Source organism: Poeciliopsis prolifica, unplaced genomic scaffold (genome assembly GCF_027474105.1).
Source record: "Poeciliopsis prolifica strain line A6 unplaced genomic scaffold, Auburn_PproV2 SCAFFOLD054, whole genome shotgun sequence".
Lineage (NCBI taxonomy): Eukaryota > Metazoa > Chordata > Actinopteri > Cyprinodontiformes > Poeciliidae > Poeciliopsis > Poeciliopsis prolifica.
Window position 1 is genome coordinate 2940516 of NW_026562429.1, and position 24637 is coordinate 2965152.

At 38.8% G+C, this 24637-nt stretch overlaps 1 protein-coding gene across 6 annotated transcripts in view; it reads right to left on the reverse strand.

Annotated features, from left to right (window-relative positions):
- The window catches only part of dpp6a (dipeptidyl-peptidase 6a), a 221183-nt gene that overhangs the window by 94503 nt on the left and 102043 nt on the right, over positions 1-24637 (reverse strand). The window contains exon 1 of one of the 6 annotated variants that reach the window (XM_055059388.1): positions 311-662. The exons of the other annotated variants lie outside the window; for them this stretch is intronic. Within the exon in view, the coding sequence (XP_054915363.1) occupies positions 311-367 (57 nt within the window). The 5' untranslated portion in view covers positions 368-662. Of the gene's footprint in view, positions 1-310; positions 663-24637 lie in introns of those variants that run through there. 6 annotated transcript variants of the gene reach the window in all.

Below are 24637 nucleotides of genomic sequence, written 5' to 3' on the forward strand. Positions count from 1 at the left end.
TGGCTTGATTGGGATCGTCTGCGTGTTCAGCTGAGAGGTGATGGAAATACATTAGTCACTGAAAAAGCGTCAATGCATGGCAAAAGATAATGACAAAATAACCATTTTTATAGGAAAGTGTGGAAATGATCCAGTCGTGATGCACAACTCCGCAGACAGCAATTCCAAATTGCCTCTGACTGTAAATGCATATTATAAGCAGGGTAATTTCACAATTAACGACCATAAAGAGTAACATATAAATCCTACCAACAGTGCAGGGGGAACTCATACAAAACCTGCGCAGGTTAATAAACGAGCTTCTCTCTACCTGGTCTTGCTGTTGAGCCGCTTTCGACGGCGCATTGCCTTCCTTCGCCGTGGTCATGGTTCCCTAGCGGGGGGTGACAAACTGTTGTTCCCCTCTCGGCCAAGAGGAGAGGGAAAAAATACCGGCAGAGAAAGGAAAGGTTCAGGAAGAAAGCGGTGTGTTCGCGGAGCCTGCGGGCAGCGAGTCAAGGTGCGAAAAGACAAGAAAGGAAGGAAGAAAGAAAGAAGAAGAAGAAGGAGGAGGCAGGAAAGATTCAGCAGTCAGGGGAGGAAAAGGAGGAGAAAGAGAGGCAGAGTGAAGCCGCGCATCTCCGCTTTAAACGCTTCATGCGGGACTCCGCGCGCGAGAGACATTCGATGTTTTGCGCGCGTGCACACGCCGGCGCCTCCGCACGTTGCGCGCGCGCAGGCGTGACTCGCAAATCAGCGGAGGGGAGAGAAAAAACTCCACACTAATGTTTATTCCTTTAGTCTAGAGAATATTTATGACGTCCAGGGGCGAACCAAGGTGGTTGGAGGTCCAAAGCGCAACTTCCTTTGGGGGCCCCACCGCTGGCTAAGCACACTGCAACTATAATTACATGTAAATGTGTTTTCACACCTGATTGTCCAGAATCGGAACATTTGTTGTATTTTCATGTTTCACAATGCACTGTGTTAAACGATCCAACATATTTGAAAACTCTGTCCACTTCCTGTTTTTGGAGCATTCACATGAAGAATTTGAAATGCACCAGAATTCAACCAAACTGGCCTCAGGTTTGTGGTTTTTGGTATGCAATTACAGATTCACACCTCCCCAAACGAACCACAATTTCTGGGCAAAAAACATCTCAGTCCGGTTGAAGCGAACCAAACAGGGCTGATGTGAATGCACTCTGAACAAATCAGATCATCATCAATACCTTAGATCATTTCCGTTTCTCTTCCAATCAAGCCTTACAATTAAAGCTGCTCAATATAGTCACTGCAAAATACACATCTTACCAAGAGGTGGTGGTTTGGTTTCTGGTGCAAATATCTTAGTGCACTTGACTTTTCAGCAAGTTATCTGCGCTTGTTTTAAGTCAATAACTCTTTAGTATTTATTAAAAAGTACAAGTTACACAACATAATACATAAGACCAGAAATTACATTAGATCAGGGGAGCTCAAACTTTTTGAGACCAAGATCTACTTTTTCTCTCACCAGCCGGCTGGAATCTACCTCATGACACAAAGACATAAAAATTGTAAATTAAACCCTATTGTCTCATTTTCTATACAAATATACATCAGTCATATCAGAAATGATAAAGTGATAGAAAACCTAATGCAGTTTCTTCCTCAGGGAGATTCTGATACTGGGAGCAGGTTACTGGTTTCTCAGTGAGAAACCAGTAACCTGCTCCCAGTATCAGGTTGCTGGTTGCAACCTGAGGCCAGCAGGTGTCAGTCAAATTTGGTTTGATGACATCAATATGAGAAACTGCAGACTGATTGAAGGAACCAAAGAGGTAAAGGCAAATCTTCTGAATCTGCTATATAATTAATATGATTTCACATAATTATCATGGTAAAAACCATTTGTTTGTTAAAAATCAAATATATTTGTCCTATTTGATGTTTGTTGTGACGTTTACTGCAAACGAACAAGATAATTGGTCCAAGTTTGTTCGTTCAGAAACTGCAGCGGCTGTGATGAACCACAGCAAAGGTAAACAAAGATAAAATAATTCAAACAGGTGATCAACTCAGAACCACTCGCACCTTTTTATTCTCTTTCTCTCTTTATCATTAAACACACCTGTTGTCGTTTTTGTAATTTTGTTTTTACCTCTCAATTTTAAAATGATAATACTCAACAGTTTTTGATTTCTATTCATTTTAACAAATCAACCCCAAACAAGCTGAATAGTGCATAAGTACATTTATGCTTAAAACATAAACTAAACTATGATTCAAACGCTGGGGCCTGAACACACAGCCTCACTTTTTCCTGAAATACTAAATCAATCGTCTCCAGTGGGATTGTTGCAGAGCCTATCATCTTACGGTTTGAGACTTTTACCGCAGACAAACTGAATCTGCGCTTTGCCGCCACACTGGAAACTGGAATTACTTACAGCGGGGAACATTTTTCCAATTGAAGTGCTTTAAAATGGGCAGCACTGTCTGAATGGGAGGTTTCCTGATCACAGGTTGATAACTATCACTTTCACCAGATCCAAAGTCAGGACGGCCATTTGCCAGATGTTAGAAAACCTCAACTCCTCTGCTCACAACCTTTATGAGAAGCCGCTTTATTTTTCCAGCAAAAAATCCCAACATCTGCTTTCTTAGATGAAATATGGAGCACCAAGAGACAATCTGACATTGAGGGAAACATGGCTGCATGTAAAGTTTGCAATTTCTTGAGGAACTTTTGGGCCATAAAATTCCCAATTAACCAAAATTAATACTTGAAACATTTACCTTTTGATCTGAATTATGGATTGCAGTATTGACGATGCTGCATTCCACATCAACAAGTTTTAGTGCAGTTAATTAAAACGTTCTGGGGATAAGGTTGACATCAACAACAAGAAAACAAAACAAAAAGAAGATCCTGAGCATGGCGGAGGATTCAACACAAATAATTGTAGCTCCAGGTTATTTTTGATTGTTTTTACAGTTTTCCTCCGGATATCCGACGTTCTCGACGGAAGAAGATTAGAGCCACCGAAAAAAAAAAAAAGAATCTTCTGAGGTTTTCACAAAAAGTCTGGATTCTTACTTAAGGTTGAGAAATATCAGAACCTCAAAAATGTTAATTAAAGTCATAATTTTCACACTAATTATTTCAATAATTCTTGGTTGTTCAGTCTGCATGAGCTCACTAAAAACACGAGGTTTCCTTTAAAATCTGGCTTGTTTTCACCAAAAACTCAGCCTGTATGTATATAAGGGTTGAAACACAGCGTAAATTATCCTTGTTAGTTTGGAGGGAGCTCTAATCAAACCCCAACATGCTGGCTCAAATCCACTTCTGTAAATAATTGGAACCAAAAAGTAAAAACAAATCATGCGGCGGGAGTCGATGACTATTAAAAAGAAGGAGGCGGCTTGAAACAAAGTTTAGCTAGTTATATAATCTTGGCAAGACGTAGAAAAAAAAATGTTAACACTGAATTAAATCTTAACAGCATCCCATGTCGTCAGCATTTCCCCAATAAGGACCCCGTGTCTTTTCATTGCTCGTTCCATTAATTACATCTGCAGGAGGTGTTGTACAATCCCCGTTAAACACAGGGAGAAAATGACTTACTTTGATTTGTTCTGAGATGTACTTAGAGTTAATTAATACCCCAACTCTCCGGTAGGACTCCTGTATGCAGCAGATCTGCAGCTGAATGTGCCACGCTCTTAATTAAAGTCAGGTGGAGTCTGGGCGAAGTCAATTACCTTCGAGTCCCGAAAGAATATCTGTTGTTTCATGTGACCAGCGGGGCCAAACATGCAAGAATTTAAAAATGAGCTGTTCTTCACAAAACAAGGTCTCAGTGGAAATCAGGCACTTTCAGTTACCCTTGGATGAGATTTTGTCAACTTGTGGAAAAACTATCGGGCTACGTTGCAGGTTACGTTCTTTCCTCACCGCGTGAACATTTTCCAGATGCCTTCTGCTCGGTTTGTTTTTATCTTGTCAACAAAAAAAAAACGCAGTCAAGCCTGACGAGTTCATCTTTAAGGTTCACATTCCAGGTGAATCAGCCTGGGTTTGGAGGTCTCCATGTAAAATCATAACAGCCTGGCTAAAAATGATTTTTACTATGCAGTTCTGCAAGCATTACTGAGCAAAACCAAGAATTTATTCCAGGCAAAAACCTTTTGCCAAAAACTCTGTTCTGATAGCAGTTAAAATTTTGATTGTAGATGTTTTTTTATTTTTTTTACCTTAAGCTGTTAAAGTATGTAACGCTTACAAAAATATATGTATTTTTCTTTTACATATTTGTTGAAACTGTCACCATGACAAATGTGAAACAGATAATCTGGGGGGGAGAAAATCAAGCTCAGCGCTAATCGATTATTAATTTAATAATGGCATTAGACTTAATGTAATGTGTTGATTGTTGATTCTATGTTTGTTATGATGTAAAGCACTTTGAAATGTCTTGTTACTGAAATGTGCTACACAAATAAAATTTGATTGATTGATTTTTGGTGCATTTCTTCAGAGAGCAATAGCAGCTCAGTAAGGAGGTTGGAGGAAATCAAGCTTTTTACAGATCATGTGTCTCATAAACAGTTTTATCTTTTCAAAAGTTGCAAACTGCAGCTTTGCGTTCACAACAAAAATGACAAACTGCATTATTTTCCACCGAATGTGAGATTTTTCTCTGTGAACATTTTGTCCAGCAGCGGTTTTCATCCCTGGAAGGTGTAAGTGAAAATCCGAGCGGGCTTCTGTCTGCTCTTATAGATCCTGCAGCTCGCTCCATGTTGGGGAACACGCCTCTTTGAACCCAGACGGCTCATTAAAATGTCAGACCATGAACCGCTCTTCCTACACCAGACTCACTGAAACATCACATTAGAAAGTTGGAACTCTTTCTGTTCCTCTAGTTTAACAGTTCCTGTAAAATATTGACGTTTTGGGAAATTATTTGTTTCTATAACTTCTGTTTGTTTGTTAGTCGTATAAATGTTTTAGATCCATACATTTTTATATCACAAAATGCAGTTTTCAGATAACAGTGATGGAAAATTGCACCCTAAGATCAACTGCTATCGAGATTTACTGAATACTGCAAAATAATATAAGCCGCATGTGTCAAACTCGAGCCCCATGTGTCAAATCCGGCCTGCCGTAGCTTTTTATGTGGCCCTCTATATCTAGACTAAACACTAAGTGAGCTTTAATATTTTGTTATAAATCAAATCAATGTAGTTCTATTTGTTTATTGCCAAATTATATCAATCAGTCCCTCCAGTTTCTTGAGAATTATTGGAGAAATTCACACAAAATCAACAAATCCCCAAACGTTTTGAACTTATAATTGTTTATTGCAGATTTTTCTCAAAAATTGTCAAAAACTTTCTTGTACTAAACAACTGCTTTAGCTTTAACTGATGTCAGATTATAGTCCATGATTTATACAGTGAGTAACAGGTTTTTTTTTATAAACTGTGTGTCTTAAAAACTCATTTAAGACACAAATGTGAATACATTTGGAGAGCCAAATGTATTTCCTTGTTCAATGGAAAAACTTCAATTCTGAAACACGTTTTCTCAATATTAGCAAAAATATCTACAAATTTTTGCACACATTCGTAATATGTGTTGTAAGTTTATCATGGGATTTGTTCAATTGAGTGAGATTGAATAAACTGAGCATTTAGCCTTTATGTGTTGCTTTTTGAGTCAAGTTATCTTTATCTGATTGACTTTAATATCTTTTGGATACCAGCAAAAGCTTGGAGACATCAGATGAGACAAAGACAGTAACAATACAACAGAGATGCTAATATTACCATCCAGTGTGTGAAAAGAAAAAGAAAAGGTAATTTTATTTATATAATACATTTTCAGAAACAAGGCAATACAAAGTGCTTCACAGGAATTAAAAGGAAATACAAACAAAATAAACAGAAGAAAAGAGCAAAAGATAAATAAATCTAATGTTGATCTAAGTGGTTCCCATAGTGTGGGGCGCGCCACACACTTGCTAAGTATCCTCTGCAAAAGGTTCCTGAGAATAAATCAAAGTTCAGATGAATGAGGAGGAATAACAGCAACTGAGTTGCAGAAACCTCTGCAACTCACTCCATGGTAAGGATGATGTATGAATCCAAAACGGCCCCTCAGCAGCCAATCAATCAGCTGCAAACTAATGACGGCCATTTTCGGCCGCTGCCCTTTGGCTGGTGACGAATGTGCGAAGACTGCGGCAGCCAGGCAAGACAATAAGCACCTCTCAGTGGTTTGTGTTGGAGTCGGTATACAAACTTCCCCGGACTGATGGTGACGGATGAAGAAGACGCGGCGGTGATGAATGACGCCGGGTTGGCTCCGCTTAAACACACGATCCAGCAAAGTCGGGAATTAACTGCAGGATGGTGCCAAACCGCCCGGGCGAATGGAGCCATCCGCTCCATCCTGGCTCATCATTCGCTCACCAACGGCATCCAGCTGCCAGACCTCCTGAACCGAAAACACTTTTTCCTAATTAAAGCTTCAATGCACTCAATAACTGTCGCTTTAATTTCCAAATAATGAACAATTATTCTTTGTTTGGTCCGGGCCAGGCATTTTTTTCCCTTCCTGGAAGGGGAAGGGAAAAAAAAGCAGAGTTGGTGCATTAATAGAAATGATTGGCGTTGCTTTAAGTGGCGTCTCCAGTTAACCCTGCAGCTTTCAAGTCTCGTATGTGTACCTACGCTGCTTCAGTGCAGCCAAGAGATTTCCTAACTGACTCGCCGGATATCTGGTGTCTATTACGTGATGTGAATGTATTAAGCGTTCAATCCGAGGGCGAAGGGGATCAAAAGAAAATGGATCAGGGTGAAAAATAAAAAAAAGGGAAGAAAGTTTCAGGAAGGGAGGATGTCTGGATCTGAAAAGCCATCAAAAATGACTGCATGGGTTGGATTCTGGTAGCAAAAAGCCAAACTGTGATGAATAACATTTTGCATTGTGTCGTTTCCACAGATATTCAAAGGTCACGCTCTTCTGTAAGCCCATCCACAGGAAGGAAACATGCCCCAACACACCCACTGATCGACAAAATAAAACCCAAAGATACTTCTTTTTTCTTTTTTATTTGGAGGAAAAAAAATAAAGCAGTTACATTCTGCCAGAAAACGCTCTGCCACTGCATACGTTTGAAGCCATTTATCAGATTTATTTTATTCCTGCATCAATGCAGCGAGTCTCCAGCGCTCTGGGTGAAGGAGACACGTAATGGATCGGCTCAGAAACAACAAGTTTTTCTTCATGCCACATCTTCTGTGGCTAAAACACGTTAAGAAAGCATGAATTTTTTCCTTAAAATATGATTTTTAAACTTGCATACAGCCAAAAATAATCACTCTGCACAACAGTCAAAGGACTACATTGACTCTGACATTACCCCAGAGGTCTGGAAATGTTTGGTTCTCTGTGCTTCAATTTTCTCCTTGCATTTGCTTGACATATGATGGCAAGCATTAGAATATTGGAAGTAAGCAATTTCTTTTCCATCAGCTCCTGTTTGCTCTCTCCACGCAAATAGCCTTCCTGCACACTGCGACATTTCCTGGCACCAACATCCAGACAGATGCGCAGTTTTCCTTGTCAGCATACAGCACTTTCTGCCAGGCATGACTGATACTTCACACCACTCAGCTGTGAAGTATCAACAGAGTCATGCCTCTGTTTCCGGGAATAGGCCAAGGTGCACAGCTGTGTCGGTGAAGCAGGATGGGAAAATAAGACCTGAGGATGAATTCACCAAGATGGATACTTGCTTGAGTTTTTCAGCAACTGCAAACTACTCCATCTTGAAACCCTCCCAGCTCTGGTTTTGGAGAATCTCACACATTTTTTGCTCTGATTCAGATTTTTATCCCCTAATTGGATTAATAGAGCCCAAAATAAATGGCGTCAGCAGAACACATCTCGATCTTTGCGATTGAGATGCGTTTTGTGTAAAATATGAACATTGTTAAACAACATAGACAAATGCTTTGTGATAAAAGCGATGTGTTTCTTGGGTCTTAACAGTATTATCTCTGCAGAGCTTTTGGGAACATCCACATTGCCTGGAGCAAAAATAAAACAAGTATCTTGGAGGTTTGGCATCTCGATTCTGAAACTCTCCTTCACTTTGTCTGCAATTTGCAGCAGGTTAGTTCTTTCTCACTTTTTGCTAGGATTTAGTGAAGTATGTACTCTGTTTTTCAAGTTAAATGGACAATCTTGTTATTTTTTTTTCTCTCTTTTCCAGCCTCCTTTTCTTTGTTGGATTTAAGTTTTGGGTCCCGGTGGAACAGAAAGACCTGGAGCCTTCGCCTAAAAGAAAATAGTGTTTGTAAAATCCTCTGCTTCAGCGCGTCCTTCACTGAATTCACCTCCTTTGGTGCAGAATTTAATTCATCAACTCTGAAACTAACTGATTGCACACAACCTTCATCTCTACCTTTAAAACAGCGGTCCCCCAAAATTTTCTTCTTGGCCCCGCAATGGATCAAAATAAAATAAAAAGTCAACTGGCCACATACGTCGTCCAACCAGACATAAACCAAGACATATATTTTGTTTTCAAACTCCACTGAAGTTTATTTAACACTTCGTTGCAACGTAACAAACTACAAACCATGTTTTCATGCAACTGAATTTTTTGTGTGTGGTTTTCTTTTATTAACTGATAACTACAGAAGCAACACTGCAGACTGACTGAGAAACATCTTGGAAATCATCTGCTGCATTCTGCATCAAACTTCAACTCTTAGATCCAGTTGGCGTTCTTCTACCTCACGAATGAAGGCACTCGCTGGAAATGCTTTTGAAACCACAGCTATTCTCCTGCTACTCTCCAATTATGCAGTAATTGGAGTCATTACTGCCATTAATTTTGTGCTCTCGTTCTGTTTTTTTTTTTTTTTTAATAAAAAGTACTCTTGGCTCGGCGCGTTGGCATTTAGCTGCGACTCCATTCTGGACGGCGCTATGGTTGACATTAACTCTGTTCCCTTTGTTTTTCCTCCTGGATTTGTTCTTCTGTGTTTAGCTAACTGAACAGAATCATTAAGTGGACACACTGCCATTACCAGTGTGTCCTTTAATTATTTTAACCTAGAAAGTAAATGTTCACCATTTGGTTTCCCTTCCTGATGTGAATTAAATCTGGATTTAACTGAATAACAGTTGGATATTTGTTCCACGTCAGTGCACTTTAAAGAAAACAAATGAAAAATACAAAAAAACAATAAACAGAAACCTTTGATGGAGCTTTTGGAAACCATAAAAACAGAAAAATAAAGCACAAGTCAAGGGCAACAGATGCAGGTGGCGTTTGGTCGGCGGCCAATGCTCCAAGGAAGCTAAATCTTTTCACCCCGTGTTATTCAGGTGCAACAATGCTGCTGAATAAATCATAAATGCAAATTCTGTGACATTCTGGATCTTTTGTGCAGCTTTGTTAGTACTTCTTCTATTGCTAAGCTCTGCTGCTCAGGATGCAAATGCATTTTCCTTTAAAATGTGGAGTCGTTTAAGGGGAAATAAACTAAACTACTGCAGTGATATAAAATATGCAACCAGGATGCATCGTTACAAAACTGACCACAACTTCTTAGTCGATCATCCTCTAAAACATTTATAATTACCTACTTAAACAGTTCACAGCCCAAATATACCTTAATATGCATTAGTATGGAAAATGGAAACTATCTTGAGGCTCAGATGGATGGTTCAATCAATTCACTTTATTTTGGTAAATTGTCAACATTAAACACAGGAGCCAAAAAAACAACAACAAACAAACGTCACCAGCCGGGAATTGAACCTGCGGCTACTGCCAGGAGGGTCGTGTTTTGCCCCAGTGCCACCACAGCACCCACTCAAGCTGCTTTTTTTTAATCAAATATTCAGATATATTCCATATATATCTATATTGTTCATTTTAGGAGTTATCTATTTTAAAATAGTAGCTACGCCACCTGCTGGCGTAAATAGATAACTAATTGTCAAAAATCTGAGATTTGCACTTTGGGTTTCTGTGTTTATTAATTTGCTTTTAATTAATTTGGTGCTAAAACTGAGTTTTCTGTTTGGTTTGCCATCTACCTAAATTAGAAATGTGTTATTTTGAGTCCAGACTCAGTTTCTGCTCCTCTCTCCAACACTTTGCTTTTATTCTCACCTTGCGTCTAAAGAAATGGTCTTTGCCTCGTTTTAAAAAGGGGCTCCATTGTCATGACGACAGCAGCTTTGTGCTAAAAATAAAAAAAGAAAAGAAGATAAATTGGATTTTCTCAGGATTCATACTTTTTATTTTGCATCTCATAATACGCCTCGAAAACTGATCCCACTGTGAATAGCTCCTTGAAATTATCTTCAAGCGCATCTGAGGGAGAAAGCAGAAACATTTCAGCGATGAGCTTAAAGTGCAGCACTAACCCGCTTTTTGTTATTTCCACACAACCTAATCAAAGAAACTGTGATTAATGGCACTATCTCACATGCTCTTTGAGGAGATGACAAGCGGCGGATGCGTCTGAACATCACCTCTTCAAGGCCTGACACTTCCTGCTACAAGACGAATAATAACACGCTTTCCACACAGCAGCACCTGCTCACACAGCCAAACCCCCCGCCGCCGCCGCCGCCGCCGCCGCCACCGCCTGAAAGGCCGGCAGATGACTAACACGTCTCAGCAACCAGGCAGGAGGACAGCTCCCAGTTCTGATCCGGGCACCATTAAGAGCCAGGCTGAGCTGAAATGGATTTCAGCGCCGCTAAATGGACAGCTCCAGCAGAGTATTTCACTGCCACGTCCGTGACTCCTTTCACCGGGAGAAGTGGGAACCTGGAGAGAAAATCGCCGCCACAATGCACTTCTTCCACTGCAGGAGGCGGTCGGAGCAGAAAGCCAAGAGGAAATGATCCCGAATGGGCCTCAAATGTCATCAGGCTCCTGTCATTATTTTAAATTGGTGTGAAGGGTGAGGACTCAGGCCTGTATGCTGGTTTCTATATAATAACATTATTATTTAGAATTGCCATATTGAATAACTACCCTGTATTTGACAGGGGAAGTTTGTTTAAAGTAGAGAGAGTGGCAGAGTTGGGTAAAGAATGAACATATTGGTTTGACATGCTTAAACTAAACTACAAGAAAAAAAAAAGTTAGGGACCGATTCAGTTTTTTAATTTCCAATACTGATATCTTGCTGATATCGGTATTGAATAATCAGTGCTTAAAACTATTTTTCCCCCCTAGTTATCAAATAAATTACAAATTTATTTATTTGATAACTCTGCACCAGAACAGCATATTTAATTGGCAACAAAATTTCTTTCAAATAGTTGAGTTAGGAATTAAAATAAACTATAAAGCATGACATCACTCAAAGCACAAAAATAGATCTAGACTAAATAGATCTGCTCTTATGGATTGGGCACAATCTTATTCCAAGAACGAATGAAGGAAATGACATAAAAATCTTTTAAGACATTGAAGGTAACTTCCTGCTTCACAAAATGTAAACAAATTGGAGTAACGTTTTAGTTGTATAGGATTTCTCCTTCATGTTTGGTAAAAGAACATGAGTAATTTCTCCTGCTGGCAAAAGAAACGCTCAGGTTTGTTTTGGCTGCATTTACCCAGAATGCCTTGCACTAAAGACCCTTTGCATGTCATTTTTTTTAAAGTCAGCCCGCTCCGCCATGACGGACATCAAAACAACCAATGCACTCCTTTAAAGTCTGAAAACAGAAATCTGCAACCGAAAACTGCAATACTCCCGTCCCTCACTTCCAAAGTCCATCATGGCGCCTTGAATGATTAAGTGACGTCGTTTTAGAGTCTATAATTTGCTTCCTCCATTCCACTAGGATCCAAATGCATTCAGACTGATTCTAAGACAAAACAAAACAACTAAATGCAGGAAAATGCCACTAAGTGCTACTTGCAGATGGATATCTGGGTTCAATCAGGGACATATTTCTAAGTTTCAGCCCTCAGACCCTGTTGCTCTAGGTAAGGTCAGACTCCTGCAGCAGAGTTCATCCCGTTCTCTGCATGTAAAACATGATGAAAAAAAGAGATGACATTTCTGATTTGTTTTATCTGAGCATCCAACATGTGAGAGTTTCAAACTTTGTAGAGGTTGTCTTTCATTTAAATTGTTGGAATATTTCCCGTATTCTGAATAAGCCAACGGTTGGATTTTCAATCACAATTTCAGAGTTGTTTTGATTTTTCAACCACAAACGCACAAAAAGCAAGAACACCTATCAAAAACTTTGTTTCGAGGACATTTTCCCACAATGTTACTGAGGCAACCGGACCAGACCATTTTAAGTCACTCTCTTTCTCTCAATTTGGAGACGTGTGCAGGAAATAATTCAGTTGTCATTCGATGGAGATGAAGGAAATACAAAACTGGAGACTCAGTGGCGATTACTCCTTCAGATCTGGTCAAACTTTTCTGCATATTTCATCCTGACTCAAGTTTCATAAACCTCATTAAACAAAGACGTTCCCAGAACACGACAGTTTCTCTACCAAACCAATTCAGACTTCCCTGCACACTTTCATAACTTTCAGTTTAGATTAGTGTGGCTGCAGATGAAGAGCAGAAACATTTGCATCATACGGTTTTGTGATGGCTGCATTAAAAATACAGAGTTATTGTAAACACAGTTAACTTTAAACACATTTTAATAATTGTAATAGTTCTTTTTTATTTTATGTATTTTTTAAATTATTTTTAACATTGAACTATTAACGCACAAATCTTCATATTTATTTAATTTATATCATGAATAACTAAATGCCTGTTACATAATTAATAAAACATTCATATTTAACTTTTATAGTTAATGGATACATTGTCGTATTTATAAATTTCTTTAGTTTTTTTTATAAAAATATGTATTAAATAAATCAACTTATGAAATATGAAAACATTTCCATATTTTATTAATGAAAATATTTATATTTAGTCTAAATATTTTTACTAATAAAATATTTATGAATATTTTTATTTGATAAAATATCACAGATATTTATTTTATATAACATATTTGTCATGTTTCTATTAAAGTATTAAATATTTTTTAAAATGTGTTGATTATTCAGATCTTAATTTATTTTTATTTATAAAATAATACATCTTCATAGAAGTACAATTTATTTACTTCCATGAATATTACACAAATGCATCTTCATTTATTTTATTTTTTTACTCATTAACAGAAATACACAAACCATCCTAGGATATTTATTTACGTACAAATGTGACTTTTTGATCACCTGCTCGTCTCTTTAAAAACATTTTAGTACTTTGACTGGATACATACAAACCTAACTGCAGTTCAAATGCGACAAAAACATAAAAATCCAAATTTAACAACCATTAAACCTGCTGGCCTTTGCAGCTAAACAACAGGAAAATGTGCCATGCCAGTGCTTTTTGAAACGACAGTGACAAATGTTTTCACTTTCAAAAACAGCCGCAAAGTGTGAGGTGGCTGCAGCCGTGTCTGACGGAGTAAATCACAGAACTCGTGAGGACATTTTACTTTCATTTTGTTAAAATTAAGGTTTTTCCCAGCATACACTAAGCTCTTTTTTGAAGGTCGACTGTGGAAAAGCCGGTTTCTACAGTTTAAATGGGGCTGCAGGTCGCTGTAAAAGCTTGCAATAAGGTCCTGAAGCGTACCCTTCCTAATCTGTTACAATTAATCACGGCTTCATGTTAGGGATCGTTACCTTTTATGGCTGGAAACCACTGGGCAAAGAGACACGGCATATCCTCACTGTTCCTGATTATTTACATCACTATTAGAAACTTTCTCAACATTAAAGTGATAAAAGGAATAACTGCTTCACTCTATGAGATCTTTTGGAGTATATTTGGTCAATTTAAAGCCAAACACACCAATCTGGAAATGCATCTGTATGATGTGCTGCGCTGGTTTTGCCTGCATTGCTCCCCCAGCCTCTTGACCGTGATGAATCGCATGCAGAGTGAACATTTGTCACAGTGGGCCACATGTCCTTTCATCACACCAGGTCTCCCCCTCTCTCTTCGTCTCACTCTGCCTCTCACCTCTCATTCCTTCAACCTCCGTGGTAGTTTCTTTTCCCAGAAAGAAAAAAAAAAGGCTTTGTTGTGAATTTATCACCATGCTAGCCTCTGAGCTGCATTAGCTACGCCCTTAGGGTTCCCATAGGGACCGGCGGCGCTTGGTGGAGCCCAGGCAGACGCTGGGCTCTCTCACCTGACTAAATGGAGAGCATGAGGACATGGAGGGATCATTTCCACTACACAAAAAGCCTCTAACTGAATAAGCATGCAGCATGGTGGAGTGAGAGTCCACCAATGTCACACGCTGCTTAAACTAGTCCATGTTCTGTCGTTAGATTCTATGTGGCAGAACAAAAAGTATTCTGAAGCAGAAGGAAAATGATTCATGTTGGTTCACATCACCATCATTTGGTGTGATTTAATAGGACCGAAGTTCGTTTGTCTTGAAAGCCCAGTTCGTTTCGTGAGGTGAGAATTCATAGTCGACCAAATAAGATAAATCTACTCTGGCTACAAACCTCCACCTCCGTTTGGTTGAAGTGAACTCTGGTGGTTTTGAATGCATATGTGGATGCAAGTGGACCAGAGACCGATCCAAAAATAGGAAGTGGACTACAGTGCACTTCTGGCTATTACTAGCGGGAGAAATGGATTTGTGGTCTTTTACCAAAAACAAATGCTATAACCAAAAAAGTCTGATGCTACTATGGGGGAATTTTTCTGCCATTTCGACTCGTTTTTAGTCTGAAAGCAGGAATTAATCTTCTCTAAACTTGGAGCACCTGTACTAAAAACTTCTGCTTACTCAAAACTTCGCCTCACTCTCAAACTTTTTAACTTTTTAAATAATTTTCTGCTCACACATGAAACAAAGAAGTTGTGGCTACTGATCTTAGGCAGGTATTTGTTCACCCAAACAAAGGAATATATGTCTACAATGTGAGAAAAGGAAGTTGCACATGTAGTTTCCTTTAGTAGTTCTTGGTGCAGCGCCCCCACAGGCGAGGAGGAAAACAGGTTTTTCAAAAGGTTTGGTTTGTTTGACAGTGCAATGTGAAGGGCGAACCCTACCAGCGGAAAATGTGACAAATGTCGTAACTTTGGTCCTCTGTTGAATTGAGTCTATGGGACTATCAGGTATGAAAACACGCTAAAATCTGAAAAGTGCGGCATACGTTTATTGGAGAATCTGCAAACAGGACATTGGTTACAGCAGAAAGCTGAATGGGATAGGAAAAATGTCGACTCTGGTCAGATGAGACCAACATTTTAATGATTGAAACCTCAAATATGCATTAATACACATAGTGGAATATAAAACAAACCAAAGGTTTAGGTTCTGGTTACTATAGTTAAAAAATCAGACACGGTTTCCTGGAAATAACTCCAATCATGTGCAGCCGAGGAAAACATCTGGAAAACAGAAGCCTGAATCATTTCCATCTGCATTCCAAGAAAACAAAGCAAATTTTATCAACCTTTTTGCTTTGAAGATGAAACAAATTGCCCCAAATCATAAACTTATTGGAGAGGTAATTACACGAATAAAAGTCCTCCAGAAATTCAGCTTCAACCTGTGGAGGTTTTCTTTGTATGGGGAAGATTTGAAGGTGAAATATTAAATATCTGAAATATGAAAGGTGTGATTGCCAGGAGGGGGGTGCTCCCTTGAAGGAGGCAATAAAACAACTCATTAAAACTTCTCGTCTGCTAAGACAGAAGATAAGAAACAGGAAGAGGTGGAGGTGGTGAGAGGGTAGATTCTAACAAAGAAAACCCAAACAGGCTCTGAAACCCACCATTTTTATCAGGCTTTTCTGATTCAATGTCAAACCTACTCTGCATATCAGTAATAACTGGGATTTTAATAACAAGGAGTGCCTGAAAAAAGTCGATAATAGATTACAGATGACGAGGACTCGCTGTGTACAGGCACATTCAGGATGACACTTCTTAAATGGAGCAATCAGCGCAGAAGATGTCGAGCAGCACAATTATTGACCTTGAACTGAATACCAGCGAAGATGAATGGATGCAGACAGAATTACTGAAAACCAATTTCTGGTTTGATAAAACACTTAACATGTGGCGAGTTTGCGGTGTTACATTAAAAGCTTCTTTTTGTCTCTTACAACTCTGAGATAATAGATGCTTTATCTTTGGTTATGAAGAGATTTAGAAAACTCTTTGAAAATCAAAGTTGTGGGTTCTCTCCACTTCAATGGTCTGTGACGTCATCAAATTACTTCATGTTAGACATTTTTAATATAGTCTAACTTTTTACATCGAACACCAAAAAATATAATATTTTATCAAAATAAAATTAGAGTGTTGCATCGTGACAAATATATATTATCTATACTTTTTATATATGCACACATCATCTTGTGTTTGATACGACTTTTTTCTTCCATTTACGTTTTTTCATTCAAAACTTTTGTTTATGTTAAAGTTGTAAGTGAATGAAATAATTGGCTTCTGTGGTTGTGATAAGGTTTCTACTATTCATATTATGCTTTATTTGGTGGTTAAACTATTACAATAAAGAGTTTTCAGAGCGGTCTCAAATATGTCAGGATTTCAGTTACTCGTTCTTAGATAACGAGATTTCAGTCTGATGTGTTCTGAATATTTTCAGTTCCATTTTAGATTGAGATGTTTTAGGGCGTCTTGTCACTTTAAATTCAAATAAGCCGCTTCTAGCCACGCCCCTCGCCCCAAATCAACTTTTACACTTGCACGTGAGAAAGGCCGCAAACAGATGCACAACTATACGATCATACATATTTGAAAAGCAGAAGTGGAGCCTCCTGTGCAACCAATAAGAATGCAGCAAGCGGTTTGTGGATGGTAATACCACAACACTTGTCTTTTCCAGCAGCGCATACAGCGGTAAAGCCAGCTGACCAAATGTGCGGGAGCTCAGCTTGTGTTGCTGGGTGACGGGCTCGGCTTGGCTGGGGTTGCTGGGTAATGGGTAGTGCCTGCTGATTTGAGACATTACATTCTGGAGGTTTTTTGAAACTGCTCATTTTCCAGACACCAAAACACCTGAACCTATTGCCAAAAAACACTTTAGTAATTTTTTTAGAAGCAGCAGAAACTCAAATGAAAATTTAAAAACATGCAAAATGTGAATCCTTCCAAAAAAAAAACACAATTAAAATACTAATTGTATTTCGATCTCATTTAAGTAGTTTGTTTGTGGACAGAGCTAGTAGATGTTGTGATGGTGGTATTAACTGATTTGTTTGGAAAAACCTTTCATACCTCAGGATGCAGCAAAGGAAACTGCTGGCTGGTTAGACGGATGAATGGATGAACGAATGCGTATACTGGTAATCTGGCTCAAAGAGAATCAACAACAGAAAGCAACAAGCCTTTCCCAACTGCCCCCCTCTGTGATTTGCTGACAGAGAACAGAGAGTTCACACATCACTTGTCTGGCAGATCTGAGCTTTCACTGTGGGGGGGGAAAAAATGATGGTCATAAATCAGAAACTAATATCTGAAACAAAAGTGACAACTGGAGGTGCATTCGGGTGGTTCTGTCTCCTGCGTGCTGGAAATAGCCTCCTGGAAATGCCAACGCGCAGCACGTGTCAGCGAGCGAGTTGTACATCAGAGGGGAGAGGAAGGGAAGCGGCGCAGCCAGACTGTCAAATCAAAGGGAAATCAAAACACGGCACGGTCGACCAGTCAAAGTGTCAATGAGGACCTGCGAGACGCCGCCGCCGCTTCCTGCTGGGCAAATGTACAAGCTGATTAAGTGAAGACACCGGCATCCGGGGAGGACAGACAAGCCAAGACACACATCAACAACACACACAGAAAACATCATCTATTCATCGGGTTTGTGGGAAAAAATGTAATGTTATTTGTTGACAAATGATATGAAATTAACCCAAACACAGGGTTAATTTAGCTTAGATAGAGCAAGTCTAAGTCTTCATTCTTTATCCTTTTAGGGCAAACATGTCAGCAAAGACACATTTACAAGCCAACTTTGCGGTACTGCATCTGAAAAATCCCAACAGTTTGTGAAAAGGGGAGCCGTTGTGCTTTCCAGCCAATATCAGGTTATTATGGTAATTTCACTGCAGAGAGCACGTTTTTCTTCAGTTGACTCTAATGAAACACTCATAATTGACAGTATATTGTGAAAATTACTTCTAGATATTGAAAGTTCAAGTTGTTATAGAAAAAAGGGCAAAAACATTTTTATCACAGGACATTTAAAGAACTTCATCCAATTAAAAAAAGAAAAAATATCCAGACGGAGATTTGAAACTTGGGCGTTAAAAGGTTCAAATATGTTCAAAATACTTGGACCAAGACGAGAACTAAATACACATATTGTTTCAAAAGAAATGAGAAAATAAGGTTTTTATAAAGTAAAAGGGAAATAAACTAAAACAGGATTTAAATGACTGAAAGAGACATAAAGCCTGCAGAACATAAAACAAAACAAAAAACTCTATAGCCATTTAAATAAAAGGGTGAAAAAATGACAGAACTGCAACCAGAAGTAAACAAAACAATGTCTGCGTTTCTTATTTGTATGCTAAATATCGCTGAGCAGGAAACAGCGAGACATGAGGGACGTTGTTACGTCCATGTTTAGAGGCCCGTTGTTTTCACTGAAGTATTTGTTCTGACACGCAAGCCAAACAAGCACCCTGTGCGCCTGGCTGTAAAGACTTCCTTCATGAACAGCCTGATAACAACAACAACTTATCATTGAAGTAATTATGAAAATGCCATTAGCCAGCTGCGATACTCTAATCAGACGAGGCGAAAAAGAAATGAACGGAAACTATCTGCCCGAGTTCGCAGGTTGATTCGGGGACACAACTGGGACATAAAGTCCAAACCCCACTCCCACTCTGCTCTTTACATCAAATGGATAGACGCGAAGCGTTGGCAGCAGGGCAATAATTAGCAGCAACTGGCGCCAGAAGAGAAGAGTGCCTAATGGCGTTGTTGGGAGGCTTTGTACGTTTTATACCCTCAACACTCAGGCTGCAGCTGCGCCGCCGGATCAGAGGGAGAACCAACGCATTCCTGGAGTTTGGATTAGCAACAACGTGGCAACTGATTCTTTTATATGCACAGCTGTCTGCATACAGGAGAGGTAAAATACTGCCAACTTTAAATTATTTTCCACCCAGCAATGTGCAAGATTATGTGAATAACCTAGCAGTTAAAAACCAGCATATGGTTTCTCTGAAAATTATCTTTATCACGCAGAGTGAGAAGAACATAATTTCTTTATCTTCCCCCTTGTTTTTTTTTAACAAAAGCTGCATTTAATGATTAAATTATGCAACTTCCAATCCACAGGAGAGATTTCATTTCCACCCACTGCCTCATATTGATGTAGTTAGTCTGAATTATAACCCTTATTATGTTTCCACAGTTTCATCCACACACAATTACACAGATTGCTTTGTCTTAGCTCATTGCCTAAGTACAGTAAGCAATAAAAATATCAAAGACACATGAAACTAAAAGAGCTCAAAGGTTGATTCAAGAAGAATCTGGGTTTCCACTGATGAAAGGTTGGCCAGTTGAAATGAAAATGTTCTGTTATCTTAGACACCAACAAGGCTTTTGATTCAATCACTAAGAGCATTCGAGGTTCATTTCTTTGGTCTTAAACTTGCAAAAATTAAAACGCTGAACCAACTGTGGTAGCTTTAACTGTTCATTGGGAGCAATTTCTCTTTGGTTCCTTTATGATTATTTATTATATTTTGTTTAATGCACAGTGGCAGAAGCTAAAGGACTGATGCTAACATTTCCTCTTTTGTTAGAATAAATCCAGTAAACCTGACCGTGTCGGTTGTAAAGTCAACCATACTGGACCCGAGACAAACATAGAAGGGTTACACATAAATACCAAAACTCAAGAAATATAAATGCTGGGTGTTTTCAGAGAATCTGAGTCACAAACTGAAAGAAAAAGCAGAAGTAGAACTTCATCTACCTTCCAAAAGAGATAGCTTTTTCACTGTGTTACAAAACTCATATTATTTTGAACCTATTTACTGTAGAGGTTGTTTGGGTGGTTGTATGAACGCTATCAAGAGTCTTATTTTGGGGCCATAGTCAGTGTCTGAGTCGGAGTGACAGCTTAATGACACCGCAGGACCACAAGGTTGACTTCTGCAGCCGGGCCGATGGCGCTGGCAGAGAATGTAATCATCAAGTCTGTGTGGGTCAAACAACTCGGAGCCTGAGAGTCTCAGAAAAGCAGGATTTCAGATAGTAACTATCACACAGGGCAAAGACAACCAGTCGAATGTTTATGTGCATTTGATTGCACTGAATTAAATATGTTTTTCAATGCTAAACAAAACCAAAGCTGTGCTAACTCTAATGCATTAATCATAAACATTAGTTCAGTTGATGATAACTTCTGGTTCTGGTCTGTTCTGCATTTCCAGAGTCAAACAAGCAGAAGCAGCATTCAGCTTCTATGCACCACACATTAGGAAGAAACTTCAAGTAATTCACATGTTTTTATCTTTATATCTTCTTTATTGCCCGTTTGTGGTTTTTTTCTGTAGGTTTTTGTCGAAAACAACTGAAATTAAGTAGAGGAACCAACACTTCAACACTGATGTTAACCTTTATTCAACTGGAAATATATAAAACAGAAAAAGAAAAATGTATTAAGTGAAAGATAAATGCCCTAAAGGAATATTTAGCTCCGCCCACCACTGGTTTTCACTGCTATCGTTGCCTTTGTGTAACCAAAAAAAATCTAATTATTTCTGCTTAAATAAATTGTCAACAGAGAAGAAAGTTTGTCGTCATTTTCTTTGCATTAAACAGACACTTGAATTTCTAGGAAATTATTTACTGACCAAAAAAAGAGAACAAACTCCACAAAAGTCCTCTTGTAAAATTGTAGCAGGAAAGCCAGAGAAGCTATTTTAAGTCAAATCTTTCCCGAATTGAGTTTGACAGATGTGTGAATGTACACTTTCACTCAGAAGCACCCCTCAGAGAAAGCCCGGATTAGTGCAAACAAGCCCCCACAGAGATTCAATCAAACACCTACGTCTCTCTGGAGAACAGTGACATTTGAAGGGAGAGCTCTGACTCCAACAGAAGCACAGAAACAGACAAATGTGTCCTTAAAGCTGCAGGAAGGCTTATATAACATGAATATTTGATTGCAACGTAACATTTCTCCTGTAAGTTAGCTTGACCATGCATGTAAACAGAAAATGGAGTTCTTCACAGGGCTGTGCAGCACTGGGTAGCCAGCCATTAAAAAAAAAAACCTTAAGTCATATTGTTCTCGGGAGCTCATTAAATATTAACAATGCTTTTGCAAAATCTTCTAATCAACACTTATTACTGCTGGTTTCATCTGCTTCCAGCCTGCTAACGAGACAGGAACAGCAGATTCAGGACGTTTTCAGCAGCTTGTGAAGTCCACATCTCGCTCTTATTCTCATGTATAGTGAATATATTTATTACAACTACAGAGAAGGAGCAGAGTGCACAGCAATGTGTTCATAAAGAGCTTCATCTGCAAAGGCTCAGGAGGAAAAGAGGTTTCAAGCTAATCTTCAACTAAACCAACTTGACCCTTGAAAGAAAACTGAAGCAACTTTTTTTTCTTCATCATGTTTCCTTCCAACTGAAAACAAACTAGCTTGACCAACAGCAAAATAACTTCATGGAGGTGTTTTAAAACTGGAAAGCTTCTTCATTGACAGACTGCTGCATCATCACAGATCCTTCCTCTCGGTAGATGATAGCCTGTAAAACCACACAAGCTTAAATTTCTTGTAAATTGTCTGTTTTATGCGCATCATGTATATTTTTAAATGATCCTACTCTGTTCTGCATTTCTTATGTTATAAATTTGCCCATAAATCTTTCTTACTTTTCAGCTTTTCCATACTTTTACCTTTAACTTACACATGAGCCTCCTCACTGTAGGAGAAATAAATGCTATTTCTGTTAGATCAGTTCTGGACAAACAACCAGATCATTCAGGAAATGCTTGGTTCAGACATTTCATTATATTTTTATATGAAGACGTCCTGGATTAGTCTGTTAGTGTATTGAGATATTTCTTGCATTTTCTTTTTTTTCTTGCTGGTGACTGCTGTCTTGCATGATGACAAAATGAAAAAGAAGACAATTTTCAGATGCATGAAGGTACCACAAACAATTACATGCAGATGTACATGAAAAGATGTACATCTGCATGTACAAAAGACGCTGGTAAAAGTGTGTCACTAACTACAGTAAAGTCTTGAGCTCTATTAGAAAAACCTGCTGTTGATTTGACTCATTAAAAATTAATATTTGACTAAATAATTTAGTCCATATTGTCTATTTACATCTCGACAGCATAGATTAATTGAAAAGTTGGATGCATTGAACTAGCTAGTAATTGCAGTTCAATCAGTCTTAAAATTTGACGTTCATGAACAGATTTTTTTTAAAAAGAATGGTCTTTAAAAAGTTGCAAAAGCAGTGACCATGTGAATATACAGCAGGTTTATGACTTGCGATTTAAATTAACACACAAACACCGACTCGGTTTGCAGCTGAAAGGACTGTGGCATTCAGCGTTAAGTTGTAGGTGTTGCCCTCTAATAAATTTCTCTGCAGTGACCAGAGCCTCCTGCTCATGAATAATAAAGGGGGCTTTACTGATCCTATTTTTCACTCAGACATCCAGCTCATCTAACATTTGACACTGCAATATCACTCTGAAAGAGCCTGGTGCCGGGGCCCCGAGTCTCCAAGCTGCACACACAGCAGAGTCGCAACAGAGTTAGTTTTCATTAAAGTGTCACTTACAAGGCAAGGTGATGGCAAATTCATTTGCTCTAAAGGACTGGGTCTTCTTGTCAGGCAGGTTTATAAAGACGTACTATAGAAGGCGGCGAGCTGCATGTAGAAAATGAATGAATTAAAGCAGCAGCCATTTTTCAGAAGTGATGAAAGCTTTTATTTAGCTTGCCTGCTGAGAAACCGTTGAGTTTGAATTAAACAGCTCCCGCCAGAAAGCCTGCTGAAGCTGTGAGCAGCTCAACTGAAAGGAAACGTTTCTCCACAGCTCAAGTTCTTATTGATATGTTTATTAGTGAAATGTGAATAAATTACATTCCATTCTGGTAATAATTCTGTTGTTTCTCGGTTTGAAATTTAAAAAGTTTCAACTGAATCTTGAACTTCCTGCTCAAACATTTCACAATATATGAATTATTACAGCTTTAAAAATAATTAATCACTAAACTAATGCAAAAATGAAAACTGAAGGATGAGGACAACACCTCTGACCCCAATGCGACGACAGATAATCATTTCCAAGGTCAGATATTGATATTCTGACCTTTTGACAAGGTTTTAATAAGGTTTCATTTGACTTTTGTCAGTATAAATGATCTACTGATGTCCACAAATAGTTTTATTAAATAAATCTAAAGTCACGTTATCAAAGATCTTCTCCAACGTGTTTATTTCACTGCAGCACCAACCAGTTTTCCTCAGTGTCTGAGCCAAATGGATGAGAATGTTTAGCTGCATCAGCATTTTGACTTCAGTTCCCAGCACAACATGTATAGCATGAATGCACAGCCACATTTTAGGGCTACATATGTTAAAAGTGAGAGCTCTTCTTGGGTGACCATTGTGTTGTGAATTGAGGTCAAATGATCGACTCCATTTCTTCACACGTCACCTTTTATCAAATTTCAGTGCACTGTTTGCTATTGTTAGAGCAAAATGTTTTTATAATGCCGCTGTGCAAGGAAAATGTTATGACACAGATCCAGGTCACTTTGCTTGCGTGCTTAAGACGACCGGCGAGAGCAAAAAGAAGTCAAGAGAATTTAGGACAGATAAGGAATAACAGTTTGACAGATTTGTTATTTGACGCCTTTGAGATGGAGCAGATTTCGAGTCCCTGAAAATGCAACACGCATCCAGTATATGTGTATAAAGTCCACCAGGGTAGCTGCACAGATGAAGGGAAGCAAAGTCATTGGTGGAAACCTTCAACTACACACCAGCAGAAATGGAATCCTTTAAAAGCTGATGTATCCAGCAAAAAGAGAGATTTTGGATGTTTGTAAAAGATGTGATGTGTTGCTCTCAGACGTGTAATAAATCTCTCCCGCTGGATGAACAGTGAGGAATCGGGGTCCTGCGTATTGAGTGGTTAATTCTCCGGTAGTATTCTTCCGAGTTTTCCATATCATATTGTGTAATACATACTGGATATAAACTATAACCTTAAATTGGATAAATGTAAACCCTGACAAGCATTCCTGGGTTATTTTCTGCAGAGGGAAACAGAATAAAACGCCTCCAGCTTGGTCTGCGCCTTTATTACAGCAACATCACAGACATCGCAATACCCGCTGGATTCTCTGATCTGACCATAACCTCAGAATGATTCTGAATACACACTGTATATTAATATTGCATGAAGCTATAAAGCACCCTGTCTGAGTGGGTCATGAATTATATGCACACATTAATTCTCCAACCACAACAGATGAAATATGACCTGAGGAAGAGAAAAGGA